The sequence below is a fragment of the Caretta caretta genome, chromosome 1, assembly GCF_965140235.1.
Source record: "Caretta caretta isolate rCarCar2 chromosome 1, rCarCar1.hap1, whole genome shotgun sequence".
In the NCBI taxonomy this organism is placed as follows: domain Eukaryota; kingdom Metazoa; phylum Chordata; order Testudines; family Cheloniidae; genus Caretta; species Caretta caretta.
The window spans coordinates 118,392,368-118,406,168 of NC_134206.1; the positions used below are offsets into that span (position 1 = coordinate 118,392,368).

Below are 13,801 nucleotides of genomic sequence, written 5' to 3' on the forward strand. Positions count from 1 at the left end.
TGTGTGGGGGGGTGGAGGGCGAGAAAACCTGGATTTGTGCTGGAAATGGCCCAACTTGATGATCACTTTAGATAAGCTATTACCAGCAGGACAGTGGGGTGGGAGGAGGTATTGTTTCATATTCTCTGTGTGTATATAAAGTCTGCTGCAGTTTCCACGGTATGCATCCGATGAAGTGAGCTGTAGCTCACGAAAGCTCATGCTCAAATAAATTGGTTAGTCTCTAAGGTGCCACAAGTACTCCTTTTCTTTTTGTCTCTCCTGTGCTCTCATGACCCTCCCTGATGGCAGCCAGGGAGTGTGGAGAAGGAAGCCATCTGCTTCAAATACAGAGGGGATAAAAAACAGATGATAGGGGGAGAGAAAGGGGTAGATTGGATTAAGGAGTCTGCAGAGACTGGAACGTACGGAGGAGAGAACTGTAACTGGGAGTTGGAGGGAAAGACTGGGACTGGCAGCAGTGAGGGAAATGGATTTGGCAGAACTGGGAGCTACTTGACTATGGTGGGGGAACACTGAGATCAGATGTGGAGATTGGGGTAGTCTGGGACTGGTTGCAGAAGGAGACTGTGACAATGAAGCAGTGAGGGTTAAACAGAGAAGGGATGGGGAGACAGATCTGACAAGGAGCTCAGTTGCGACGGGAAAACTGGTATGGGCTGGACAAAGAGACTGGCACAAGGAGACGGAGTGGGTGAGGGAGACTGAGATTGGATGAGGAGCCCAGAATAGGAGACTAGGACTGGGCACCAGTGGTTGGGTGGTAAGAGACAAATCAGATGAAGGAGTCAGGAGGTGGGAACTGGGATTGGTTGGGCAAGGAGACTTAGACTGGGCTAAGAAACCTGAAGAATACAGACTGAAACTGGCAAGTAGAATGGGACTGAAGGGTTAAGTTAGGGAAAAATAATCAGAAGAGAGTGTGCCCACTGGAGCACACTCCTTGCCAGAAACTGGAACGGAATCCAAGAATGGGATTCTGTTTCTGCTTCTGCCACAGAGTTTGTATGTATTGCTAAGCAAGTTACTTAACCAAAACTTTTCAGAGGTAGTTGTCATAGTTTCAGGGTAACTGCACCTGTATTTACCTTCCATGGTCCCTCGAGGGCACTCATTTAAAGGTTTACAGCTCCAAGTTGTCACCTCTCCTGGGTGGTCACCCATGTCTCACTCCCTTCTGACAGGGATTTTTTAGGCTGCACTGCTTCCTGATCTACACTGTGACATCCCCAGCAAGCCAGTCTGCCTGAAAGACAGTGCCTGTGCTGTGCTTTCTCTCTGCAGGCTATGACCAGTGTATTGACAGCAGTTACAAGTTACCATACAGCTCCTTCTAAGCAAGCACATGTATTCTTAAGGTAAAAGAAAGGAAGAAAGAATATAAAAACAATAAAAGAAACTACACACATGCTAAAAAGTTTCAGACATCACCCCCAACTGCAACACAGGGGTTTGGTAGATGTCAGTCTTTCAGACCCCATAGCTGGCTTTCCCTTTGGTTACAAGTTCATTTCATCTTTAGATCAGGAACGGAACCATGGCCCTGAGTCAGTTTAAGCTCAGGCTGTTTATCCCAAAGTCCTTTCTTTGTCTGTTGGTCTCTGGAGAACCTAGTTTGAAGCAAAATATGTGAGCCTCCCGAGGAGAGGTACCTCTTTGGAGGTGTTATAATTTGAGAGATTTGCCTTAATTCTCCCCTACTATTTTCACTTTCTGGACGAACTGTGGTAACTCTCCCCCCATGGGGTGCATTCAGTCCCTGGCCCACAATGATACATAAACCATTCATACATTAATACAGTATGGTCTCCCAAAGATATTGCAGGCAATTGCCCTGTCTGTCAATGGTATCTAACTGACTGTTTCTCGCTTTCTGAGTGCCCACCTTGAGACCCTGGGGCCTGATTTGTGCTAAGCACTGACAGCTGTAACTAAAGTCAATGGGAGCTTGAATATATAAAGTCCTATATAACACTAAGAACTCAGAAAAATCAGGACCTGTGTGTCTCAAATTGGGCACCCAAAATTAGTGGATATTTTTTACCATAATGTCTCTAAGTGCATCAGTTCCCATCTGTAAAATGAGGATTATAATGACTATCTGTGTTATCATAGCACTTAGGCCCCAGTCATGGACCAGGACCTCATGGTGCTAGATGCTGTACAACCACAGAATATTGACTATCTGCTCATTAACTGAGCACCATCCATCCTGCACAGTGAATGAGACAGGGGTCCAGTGGAAAAACTAGTGTGTGATCATCTAATTAAAGACTGTATCGTAATGCATAGGCACAAGGGGGTCAAATTAAGGTTTCAAAGGCAATCTTAACGCTGGCCTTACATAACGTTTGAGTGTTTGACTTTGCAACCTTAATAATGTTCTTTTAACATAGTCTTTTGTGGGTAATATATTATATTGGGCCTTATTCAGAAATAAACATAGCCTTCTGGCCTGCATAAACCCCAGAAGGTCATGGATACTAATCAGAGAAAAGATTGTCCATCTGGAAACTTCTGTAACTTATTTTATAGTTACACTGGATCTCCCTGCACCTAAGGATAAGACATAAACAATATTTTATCCTTAAGATCCCAGGGCAGGGACAATGCTTTCCAAGTGTTTCAGTGTCTAGCACATTGTGAGTGCTACTGGAAACAAAATACCAGCTCTTAGTCATTATCTAAGGATAATGGACTGTGGAATCAGGAAGGCGAAGGTTTCGGTTTTTAAATCAAAATTGAAAACGTTTATAATTGTTGTTGCTTTAATTGATCTTAAATTGTAATATAACAGCATACGGCTGCAAGTAAAAAAGAAAAAGTATAGTGGGTGGGAAATCTTGGGGGTTTTCTCCTCTTTGTCATGAGTCTATTAATTTTAGGAATAAGTTTTAATCAGTGCAGCTATTGTCTGCTAACTGCAAGCTTTAGAATGATAGGTCTGAATCCTACAAGATACTGAGTACTTCAACTGTCTTTGAAGTCAAGGCACTAAATACCTTGCAGGATTAAGCCCTCAGCCTTTCACATTGCTCCTTCAGGGGCCCATTTTCTAAATTATAATATCTGTCTTCATTAATGTGCTTTAGAATTTAAAATGCCAATGATAAGAAACACCTGCCTCTTCCTCCTTAACAGAAGTTACTGTGTTTGTAAAAAGACTAAGAAGAAAGACGTATCTTTCTAATATGGCAAAGGTATGTTTTATGTACTTTTTAAAACCAGAACCCATAAAGCACAAGGCTTGAACACCTCACATGTAATAAGCCTGACCTAGGTTTTGGTTAACTATTTTACACACTCTTTTTGTAATATAACAACAAAACATTTCTTTATGTTTGTGTATTGCTACAAGCCATGATTGGGGGTCAAATCATGCCTCCTAGGTCCACACACGGAGAGCACTCCTTTGCACTGTTTACCACTCTGGATCCTGCAGAAGCCTCTCAAATAAAGTCAGGATCCATGCCGGTACCACAGCTGTAATGAAGCCACACTAGCAGGGAGCTGAGGAGGAGAGTTCAAGCTAGAGTTCAAGCTGTTTCAGAGACACAAGGCCTTTGCACAGATCCCTGGGGAATCAGTCAGGTGTGGAGACAAGCCTGTGCCCTTTTCCGCTAGGGTAGGCCATCCTCACCACTCCATCCCCAATAGGACAAACAGCAAGGATCTCTGCAAGCTTGCTTTCACACAGCTTTCCTCCTTGGGGTCACCTTCTATGGGTTTTGTCATGGGAGGGATGATCATGGTCTAAAACAGGAAATATAAGATCAATGACAGTGTGGGTCTCCAACTCCTTGTTGGCCCCGCAGTGCTATTCTTCCTAAATAAAATGACCAGAAAAACTTCAGCAAGGAGCTGGCTTTCTAACCCCATAACTAGTATGTTGTATATTTTATAACAAAATTTTATTTATTTATGGCTGGATTGCGAGGTGGGCTGCACTCCTCTCCCCTCCTTTGCATGAGCTACTTTTACCTTGGGTCTAGATGTGCAGGGATAAAGAGTACTGCACATTTGCTTACTCTGCCCTGAGCAGATATGCAAGGAGTGGGCAGGGAGGAGGAGGAAAAGTGTGTGGTGGCTACACCCCTCCAATATGCAGACCAACAAAGGTGAGCCAAAATACTAGTGGTAATTACTACCCTCCTCTTCACCCCTGAGCAAGGTGAGGCAGAGGGGAGGCCTTTCATTTAGTTTATTGAAAACCACAGCATTAGCAAAATAAAAAAGACACAATTTAAAAAGCTAAAAATAGATCATACATTTTTTAAAAATCAAATTGCCCCCTTCCACACACACACCGGGCCTGTCCTATGAGGGGACAAGCATCCTCAACTCCCATTGACTGCAGCATGCCTTAAGGGTGCTGAATACTTCATAAGGTCAGGCTCTCACTGCCCTCATCACTATTTCTTATGCACCTTACAGAACAACCTGCAAGACTCAGGGTGCCTATGACACCCATTAATTCAAAATGTGTTTATTTAGATTTACTAGGCTTGTTTTGTCACTGTGTTTTAGTTCTGCTGTCAGGGAGCTGCTTTCAGTTCTCTGATACTCAGCTGCCCCCTCTCAGCACAAATTAAAGTTACTGGGGGTCAGCTTTAACTTACATCAGTGAGCTTTATTCCAGATGAAATTCACCCTATGCCAGGGGAATTCTCCAGTGGCAATCTCTGGCAGCTTTAGGTTCCATCTAGCATCATCTAGAATCTGTGCAACTGTAAGTTGCCCTTATACCCTAAAATATTATGGCCTGATTCTTATTTACACTAAGAGCCCTTTCTACCACTCACTTGTGTAAGGCTCCTTTAAACTACCAGAGCAGTATACAGAGGCGTTAGTGTAAATGGGAATGTGTTTTTAAAAACACATATTTGAACAAGTGAAATATGAAATAAGTCTTTAAAACAAACTTTCAGAAAACCTTCCTTCATCAAGATAGCCTCTATTACAGCTTATTACATTAGAGACTATTTCATGTCCAGATTTGGTGACTTCTGGTGAACCAAGGCAGGAAGCAAATGCCTGTCAAGGATCCTTCATTGGATCGTTCTACTAGATCCCTCACTGGGCCTTCAGCCCCTTCCTGGTTATGCTACAGGACTGATAGCCTGAACACCTCAAATAATCATAAGAAACACATAGGTATCTCACAGGGAATTAGGTGGTCACTCAGGTAGATAGAACCCAAACCACATGGAGCTTTTATAGGTCAAAAGCAAACCCTCCTACACTCAAAGTACACCTTGAACTTTATGCAGAAATAAATTGGCAGCCAGTGCACTATGCTCCGAATGAGAAACACCATTGAATGACTGTGTTGCTGCATTCTGCGTCAACTGCAATTTCTGAATGGTATAAACACATAGCTCCACACAGAGTGCTTTGCAATAATCTAACCACCTGGTGACAAAGCATGGGCAACCTTGGCAAGATCAGCATCTGAAAGAGAATGATGTAACCTCTCTGCCATGTGCAGATGATAAGAAGCACACTTGACATCTGCTGATGTTGGGACACCCAGAAATAATTGGGGATGTAATAAAATGGGCATACTTAGGGCCATCCTTACCCATACGCAAAGTACGCAGCTGCGTAGGGCACCAGGAAATTTGGGGCACCCAAATTTCCTGGTGCCCTGTGCAGCTGTGTGCTGCTCCAGCCCCTGCTCTGGCTCTTCCCCAGGCCCTTACCCCTCCTCTGCCCCTGCCCCCACTCTCCTGAGCTCTTCAGCAGGACCGGGGCTGCACTCATCAGCGGCGGAAAGTGCAGTGACTTGGCCGTGCCGCTGGTGAGTGCTGGGGGGTGGTTTCCCCCTGTTCCCCAAGCCAGCCCCGCCCCCTCCCGTGGCGGCCTGGGGCCTGCACCTCCCCACCGCCCCCGCAGAGGCCTGGGGCCAGCCCCCCTGCAGAGGCGCCCCCCCCCCCCCATGGGGGGCTGCGTAGGGCCACACAATAGCTAGGGACGGCCCTGGGCATACTTCTTCAAAGAGGAGTGTGGATATAACTTCTGCCATTTCCTCTGATTGCTTCTTATGTTCCATAAGCATTATCTAGGTGTTGTGAGGGTTGGTTTTTAGTCAGCAAGCCCTCACTCATAGCCCAACACAATAAATTGCTGCACTGCACCAATGGGGTCTAAAGAAATGGAAATATGGAACTGGGTGTCATACTGAGGGTGCCACACCCATATTTTGTCACTAATGTTCAGAGTCGCATTCTCTTGGTTTTAGCAGCTGCTGTTAGAAGCCTGGGGTGGTCTTTATTTCCTGATAACAGAAAAAGGCAGGGGTGTTTTGTAAGTCAGGTGTTTCTAGTTTGTTGTTTCCTGTGAGCCTGGAAACTCCCAGTGAAACAGGGAGAAGAAGGGGGTAATATTTAATCCTGCCCAAAAACTGTTTTGCAAGATGAACTGCATTAAACTAAAATGAATGAGGACTGGAATGTTATTGATATTGCAGTCAAATGGGGTAAATAATGGAAAAAAAACAGGTTAGAATTATATTTGCAAATAAATTAGCCTATTGTACTCCACTGCTATTTGTGCTGTCATTCATTATTCATAAATATCCAGTTGATTGCTGGGTTTTTGTGAAAATGTTTGTGAATTCTGAAAGTTTTCTGGGTTTTAGCACAAATGATTATTCATCTGGAAGTCCATACCAGAGGTGCATTATTCATCATCTATTATTTTCTCTTCATTATTTTCCCATTTTAAAAGTTTCATTAGGAAAGCCAAAATAATACTGTGTGATAAAGGTAACCAGTCACAACCTATGAATAGTAAATAGGTGAAGTGAACAGTTCATAAACAATCTACAAGCTGAAAATTAATTGCTGAAAGTATTGGGGGAATAGGTGTGAATGAGGAAGACACTGAATAAATCAGAATCACTTCACAAATGATTCACAAACAAAGGAAAAGGTATTCAGTGTCAACTAATACTATTTTAACAAATAATTCAACCAATTTTACATTTCAGATCTCAGAGATAGGGCTGTTATATTTTCTGAGCAGGATGTGAAACATTGCCTGTGAATTTAATTGAGACACACACATCAATGTCCATTGCCATTGAGGAAAAGTTAGTCCTGATACACCTTTTTATTCTTCAGTCTTTATAAGACTACAATATTCTTTGATATAAGAATGTTATACCAATAAAATAAAAACCAGCAGGATCTTATTAAAGGGGAAAAGGCAAAATGCCACATTTATTGTGAATACAGAAAGAATCATAGTAAGCAGTTAGTTATAGCTATAACATTCCATTCAATCTCATATTTATTCACACATTCATTCATACAAACACACACACACACACAGGTTCTGCAAGGTTGTTATCATAGTTACCAGCCTTAGAGTTGCTCATGCCAAGCCACTGGCCAGGTGGCCTGGACATGAGGAGGGAGCAGGGCCTTGTCAGATGCTCATCTGATGCTCCTGGAAGTTGGTTTGCAGAATCAGACCCCAAAGTTCTCACTTTCTGGAGTCCATTTTTATAGGAATTTCTTCCTATGCTAATCTATGGGAACTGCTTTCATCATGCTGTTGCTGAATCAATCAGCAGATGTCACATTCCTGACGGCTCCGTGCTGCCAGATGTTATCTTGTTCTTTGGTTCTCCCATTCTTGAGGCTGTTGAGTGGATTCCAGCCAGTCTGCCCTCCGGGGGTCCTCTGGTTATTTCCACTTGATGCCTTCTTCAGCCAATGGACACTGGATTCTTAGGCTGGCACCTCCCTGATCATTCAGTTATTATCCACACCAAGCATCCATCCACATACATCCTCTATCTCTATTTTAATCACAATTGTTAACGAAGCGAGATGAATACAACAAAAGGGCGGGGAGTCTCTGGGTGCTGTTTCTGTTGTTACAGAGTATTGCTTTGAGTCTCTCTCTGTGTGAGTAGTTGTTGTTACAAAGAATTGCTTTGAGAACAGACTCTGTCTTAGAATGTACTAACACAATTAGCAGCTTGCAAGTTTCACACAGAGAGGGAGAGAAACAGTACCAAAAACCAAGAGACCTCTTAATTAGTAATACCCTGGAATTTAAACTATGGGGAATCAAACTCATTTGTGATTTTAATACAGAACTACTTTAATATGATCCAACAAGAGCAACAGGCTCGCATACTGAGAATTCACCAGGCCAGTTTATTTTATATTGGTCAATATTTTCTGTTCCACCTTGCTCAAGAATACAGAATATAGTTGAGAAGTAAATCATCAATCACTGAACATTCTGTGAGGACAACTTGAAATGTGCCTAATTAGTCCTTTGGGGACTAGACTGTTTGTGTAATGTCATTCTTACTTAACACTGAACAAGGGGTACTTTTTGACAGAGAAGGGTTTAACAGAATTAAAGGTATTTCCTTTTTTTCCCTTTATCTATAGACAATGAGAATAGTCTTGAACAACAACAGCAGAGTCACTATTTTAAAATCAGACTTGAATGCCATCATCAACCAGGGAATTGTGGACATTCCTGGAAACCCCTTGCAAAAGAAGTTTAGAAATATGGACGAAATGGAAAGTGACATGGAACTCAAATGTAATATGTTTATATATTATTATAATATTTATATATTATATTATATTATTTATTATTATAATATTTATGTATTATTCTAATATTTTTCCATTCAGTGAAGCACTTGTCACACATGTTATTTAAGCTTTAGCATTTCCCCGTGTTTGTTTATTCATGATCTTTTCTAATTGGAAGCGTAGTCTTGCTATAACACTACTTATTGGAACAGGTCCAGTAAAATTGAGATTGGTACATATAACGTTACTCTCTAAGCATTAAAGGATAAGAATGATAAGCTTTCAGTTACGGCTCAAAATTTTCAAACATTTTGCTTTTGCCATATCCGAACTGAGTTTGGGCAATGGTGGCTAAATTTTTAGTTTCTCAGCAAAATTTTCAGAAACTCCTTTTATCATTTGAAAGCAATTGTCTCCACATCAGCAGGTGAAAAAGACTGCTTTGTGAATCAAGTGAAAACTCAAATTATTAATCTGATAGTGTTTACAAACTCAGTCCCTCTATTCTCCTTTCACTGAAATAACCTCTACTCTTAGAGGGCCAGAATCTGCCACCTTTACTCATGGTGAGTAGTCATGTATTACAGTGATGGAAAAGGACATGATCCTGAATAGAATGGAATTAATTTCAGAGTTAGGTGCCTCCCAGCATTAATGGGGGTGTCAAAATCTGGTCCAAAATGTATTAATTATATGTTATGAGCAGTTGTTTAATGTTTTTGTTTTTTTTTACATTACTGCTAAAGAGACGTGTAAACCAAATGCTGCAAGGGTTCCTTTTATATTTTACAGGCTTGAATAACTTGATTTCCTTGCTGGATACTTCCACAGATGTCAGGGTTTTCCTGAACTGTATGTCTTCAAATCTTCAAGCTTTTGTCATTCAGGTACAGAATTAACTCATTATTTAAAAAAGAAAAAAAAACCATAAGAACATAAGAACGGCCCTACTGGGTCAGACCAAAGGTCCATCTAGCCCAGTAGCCTGTCTTCCGACAGTGGCCAATGCCAGGTGCCCCAGAGGGAATGAACAGAACAGGTAATCATCAAGTGATCCATCCCGTTGCCCAATCCCAGCTTCTGGCAAAATCACACCATTTATCATATGTTTGTCTTTCATGTTACAGTAAAGTCAGTTGTTATCCTGCTTGTCAGCAGTTTGCAGCAGAGGTATTGCATACCAATATTCAGACTACATTATCAAGATTACATAAATTATGTAAAGAAGAAAGCATTTGTCAGACACAGATTTCATCTTTGCATGCATCCTGTATAATCACACAGCTGGGAATGCAAGTATCTGGTCTAAGTTCACATGACACATTACCTTCCTTTATAACCTAAAACCTGTAAGAAAAGGCAGATAAGACTGAAAACTATGCTTCATAATTTAGGAGACGCTAAAATCTGAGAAGCTGGTAGAAAAGTGGTTTTTCATACTGAAATAGCTGTGCCTATGGAAATAGATGTAACTATACTTAATACTGGTTTCACACACCACACAACAAAAACACTAACCCTGGAACTTATCCTTGCAACAGAGCCCGTTGCCAACTGTGCCCACATATCTATTCAGGGGACACCATCATAGGGCCTGATCACATCAGCCACACTATCAGAGACTTGTTCACCTGCACATATACCAATGTGATATATGCCATCATGTGCCAGCAATGCCCCTCTGCCATGTACATTGGCCAAACTGGACAGTCTCTACGTAAAAGAATAAATGGACACAAATCAGTCGTCAAGAATTATAACATTCAAAAACCAGTCGGAGAACACTTCAGTCTCTTTGGTCACTCGATTACAGACCTAAAAGTGGCAATTCTTCAACAAAAAAACTTCAAAAACAGACTCCAACGAGAGACTGCTGAATTGGAATTAATTGCAAACTGGACACAATTAACTTAGACTTGACTGGAAGTGGATGTGTCATTACACAAAGTAAAACTATTTCCCCATGTTTATTTCCCCCACTACTGTTCCTCACACATTCTTGTCAACCGCTGGAAATGGCCCACCTTGATTATCACTACAAAAGGTTTTTTGTTGTTGTTGTCCCATCCCGTCCCGTCCCCCATCGTTGTCCCGTCCCTCTCCCCCCCCCCCCCCCGTGGTAATAGCTCACCTTACCTGATCACTCTCGTTACAGTGTATATGGTAACACCCATTGTTCATGTTCTCTGTGTATATAAAATCTCCCCACTGTATTTTCTATTGCATGCATCCGATGAAGTGAACTGTAGCTCACGAAAGCTTATGCTTAAAGAAATTTGTTAGTCACTAAGGTGCTACAAGTACTCCTTTTCTTTTTATCTTAATACTGTGCATACTTCTTCCCTTGCCTCACCAGCCTTTCAATATTTCCTCCAGTGGTAGATCAGAATTATCAGTAGCTGCAGTGGTGTTGGTAGTTTGGGCTAGATGGGATAATCATGTAAATTTAAATGGAGTTATTTACTTTTTCTTTCTCCTTGGAAGGATCAGGGGAAGCTGTACTCCCTGTTAATTAATTATTCCCTATTAGTTCCTGTTGTGATTTTTTTAAAAAATAATAATAGTACTTTGAACTTCTATAGCATCTTCCCTCAGAGGATCTCAGACTGCTTGTATTGTTTTTATTTCTGTATACAAATTGCTTGTGAAGTCTTCAGTACTACATGTACATTCTTTATTTGACCTTATCATGAGTCAGGTCATTGTCTATTTACAGCCAAGCAAGAATAAAGAAGAGTTTAGAAAATTAGCAGCTAACTTCCAACTGAGATGGAACTTCCTCTTAACTGCAATAAGCAAGGCTATGACACTGTGCCATACAGACAGTTTTGGTAAGTAAGAGCTTTTTTCATGCTCCATGCTGCAATGGACATAGGCCCAGATCCTTGTCCCTTTTGTGTCAGAAAAGTCAGTGCCAATCTCTCATTGGCATTGACTCCTAAACCTGCAGCAGGCCCTTACTTTCAGGACACTTCAAGGTCTGGTCTCAGCTGCCTTCAAGCATAAGGCCAAGATGAAGAAGAGAAGCACTGAGAGGTCTTTAACTATTCTCTTGACTTGCTATCCAGATCTGATATTTGCTTCAGGAGGGCAATTCTGCAATTCTTGTTTAATTAAAACTCCTTAGCCCATCCTCCTGGGGATTGCACTGACAACTATACTTCTACAAGTGGAAATATGCAGAGACCATCTCAAAGAAGAAAAAATGCCTTATTCATAGATTTATTTTTTTAAGGTCAGAAGGGAGTACTGTAATCACCCAGTCTGACTATCTGCATAACACATCGCCACACACTTCCATGAATTAATTTCTGCTTCAAGTCGAACAGCTGTGATTGAACTAGAGTATATCTTTTAGAAAAACATCCAATCTTGATTTAGAAATTTCCAGTCATGGAGAATCCACCACAACACTTGGTAAATTGTTCCAGTGGTTAATTACACTCACTTAAAAATTTGCGCCTTATTTCTAGTCTGAATTTGTGTAGCTTCAACTTCCAGTCACTGGATTTTGTTACACCTTTGCCTGCTAGATAAAAGAGCCCTCTATTATCAGATTTCTGTTTCCCACATAGGTACCTCTAGACTGTGATCTAATCACCTTTTAACCTTCTGTTTGTTAAGCTAAATAGATTGAGCTCCTTGAGTCTCACAATAAGGCATGTTTTCCAATCCTTTAATCATTCTTGTGGCCCTTCTGTGAATGCTCCAGTTTTTTAACATCCTTCTTGAAGTGGGGACATCAAAAGTGGACACACTATTCCAGTAGCAGTTGCACTAGTGCCAAATACAGAGGTAATATAACATCCCGACTCCTCCTTGATATTCCCCTGTTTATACATCCAAGGATCACGTTAGCCCTTTTGGCCAGAGTATTGCACTGAAAGCTGAAGTTCAGCTGATTATCCACCATGATCCCCAAGTTTTTCAGAGTCATTGCTTCCCAGGATAATGTCCTCTGTCCTGTAAGTGAGGCCTACATTTTTTGTTCCTAGAGCATAATCTGATAAGAGCAGAGGCAGTTTCTCATTTAAAAATTAACAAGTTCCTAGGCACAGACCCTTGGTTGAAGATCCTTCCTAGTTTATGCCCATGTAAAGTGTTCATTCCTTGTTAAGATTATTCATAATTGCTTGTTTAGTGCCAACAATGTGCTTGGTGCGGAACAAGACACAGAAGAAGACTTGGTCTTTGCTGAGTGGAGTTTACAGTCCAATTAAATCAATGAGGGTCTTTCCATGGGCTTCAATGGGCTTTGGCACAGTCTCCAAGTTGGGCTTTTCAGCTTCACTCATACAGTTACATTGATTGAGCCTCAAACTATATGCAGTCAGTAGAATTTTTTGTTTGGGGAGGGCTGGAATTATTAATCAGTGTGAGCAGGGCAACATGGATGGTGGGAAGTTGTTAATCCTTGCAAAACAAGAAAGATGGACAACCACACTGTCCCATATTGTTAAAATAAGGGGATCCCCGTTAGTCCATGTTTAAAATCTATATTTAGTGCATATTCTGCCTGCATGTTGGTGAGCAGGCACACATAGTTCAAGATTTCTTATTCGGTGAGTATTGTGCTCCAGATCCTATTAATATAATGACACCATGTGGTTTACAAAGGAAGATGTACCTGGTTAAGTAGAGTGTTTATATGAAACTCTAAAAATGATGACGTTGCAAGTGATTTTTGTTGTTGTTTAAACCTAGGATCCTGGCATTTGTTTAATTTGCTACTTTTGGAATATGTTATTCACATTCTCCAATCCCATATAGAAGAGGAAGGAGATGGAACTCTCTCAGACATGCAGCAAAACGATTCACCTACCCAGCTAGTTCATGAACCTGCTCGCCTTTGGGACAGTTTTTCTGCTGAGCAGTTTCAAGCCAGAGCCCCAGAGCCAACTCGGGTAACTCTGACACAGAATCAGAGTGATGTTAATCTAAACAGCATTATTCTCAGGGTACTGAGCTGTCTGGTAGACTCAGCCACAGGCAACAAGGTAAAACTAACAATACATTTGTTTAACGATAAAATAGAATTAATTTTCAAAAACCAACTGCAAGAGATGATGACGTGTGGATGTATATTGAACATCTAAGAGTAATATAAATAATATTGTACATATGTAAGAGTTTTCAGATTTCTTCTTCATATACTGGCAGCATACATCTTAAATCTTTCTAGAAAGCAGCAGCCATTGGAACTGGACACATGTTAATTGCACTAAGATTCAGAC

At 41.2% G+C, this 13,801-nt stretch overlaps 1 protein-coding gene across 2 annotated transcripts in view; it reads left to right on the forward strand.

Annotated features, from left to right (window-relative positions):
* The window catches only part of RFX8 (regulatory factor X8), a 51,727-nt gene that overhangs the window by 34,103 nt on the left and 3,823 nt on the right, over positions 1-13,801 (forward strand). For both annotated transcript variants that reach the window (XM_048857571.2, XM_048857581.2), the window contains exons 10-14: positions 3,142-3,200; positions 8,415-8,571; positions 9,360-9,454; positions 11,284-11,398; positions 13,272-13,564. In XM_048857571.2, the coding sequence (XP_048713528.2) occupies positions 3,142-3,200; positions 8,415-8,571; positions 9,360-9,454; positions 11,284-11,398; positions 13,272-13,564 (719 nt within the window). The remainder of the gene's footprint in view (positions 1-3,141; positions 3,201-8,414; positions 8,572-9,359; positions 9,455-11,283; positions 11,399-13,271; positions 13,565-13,801) is intronic.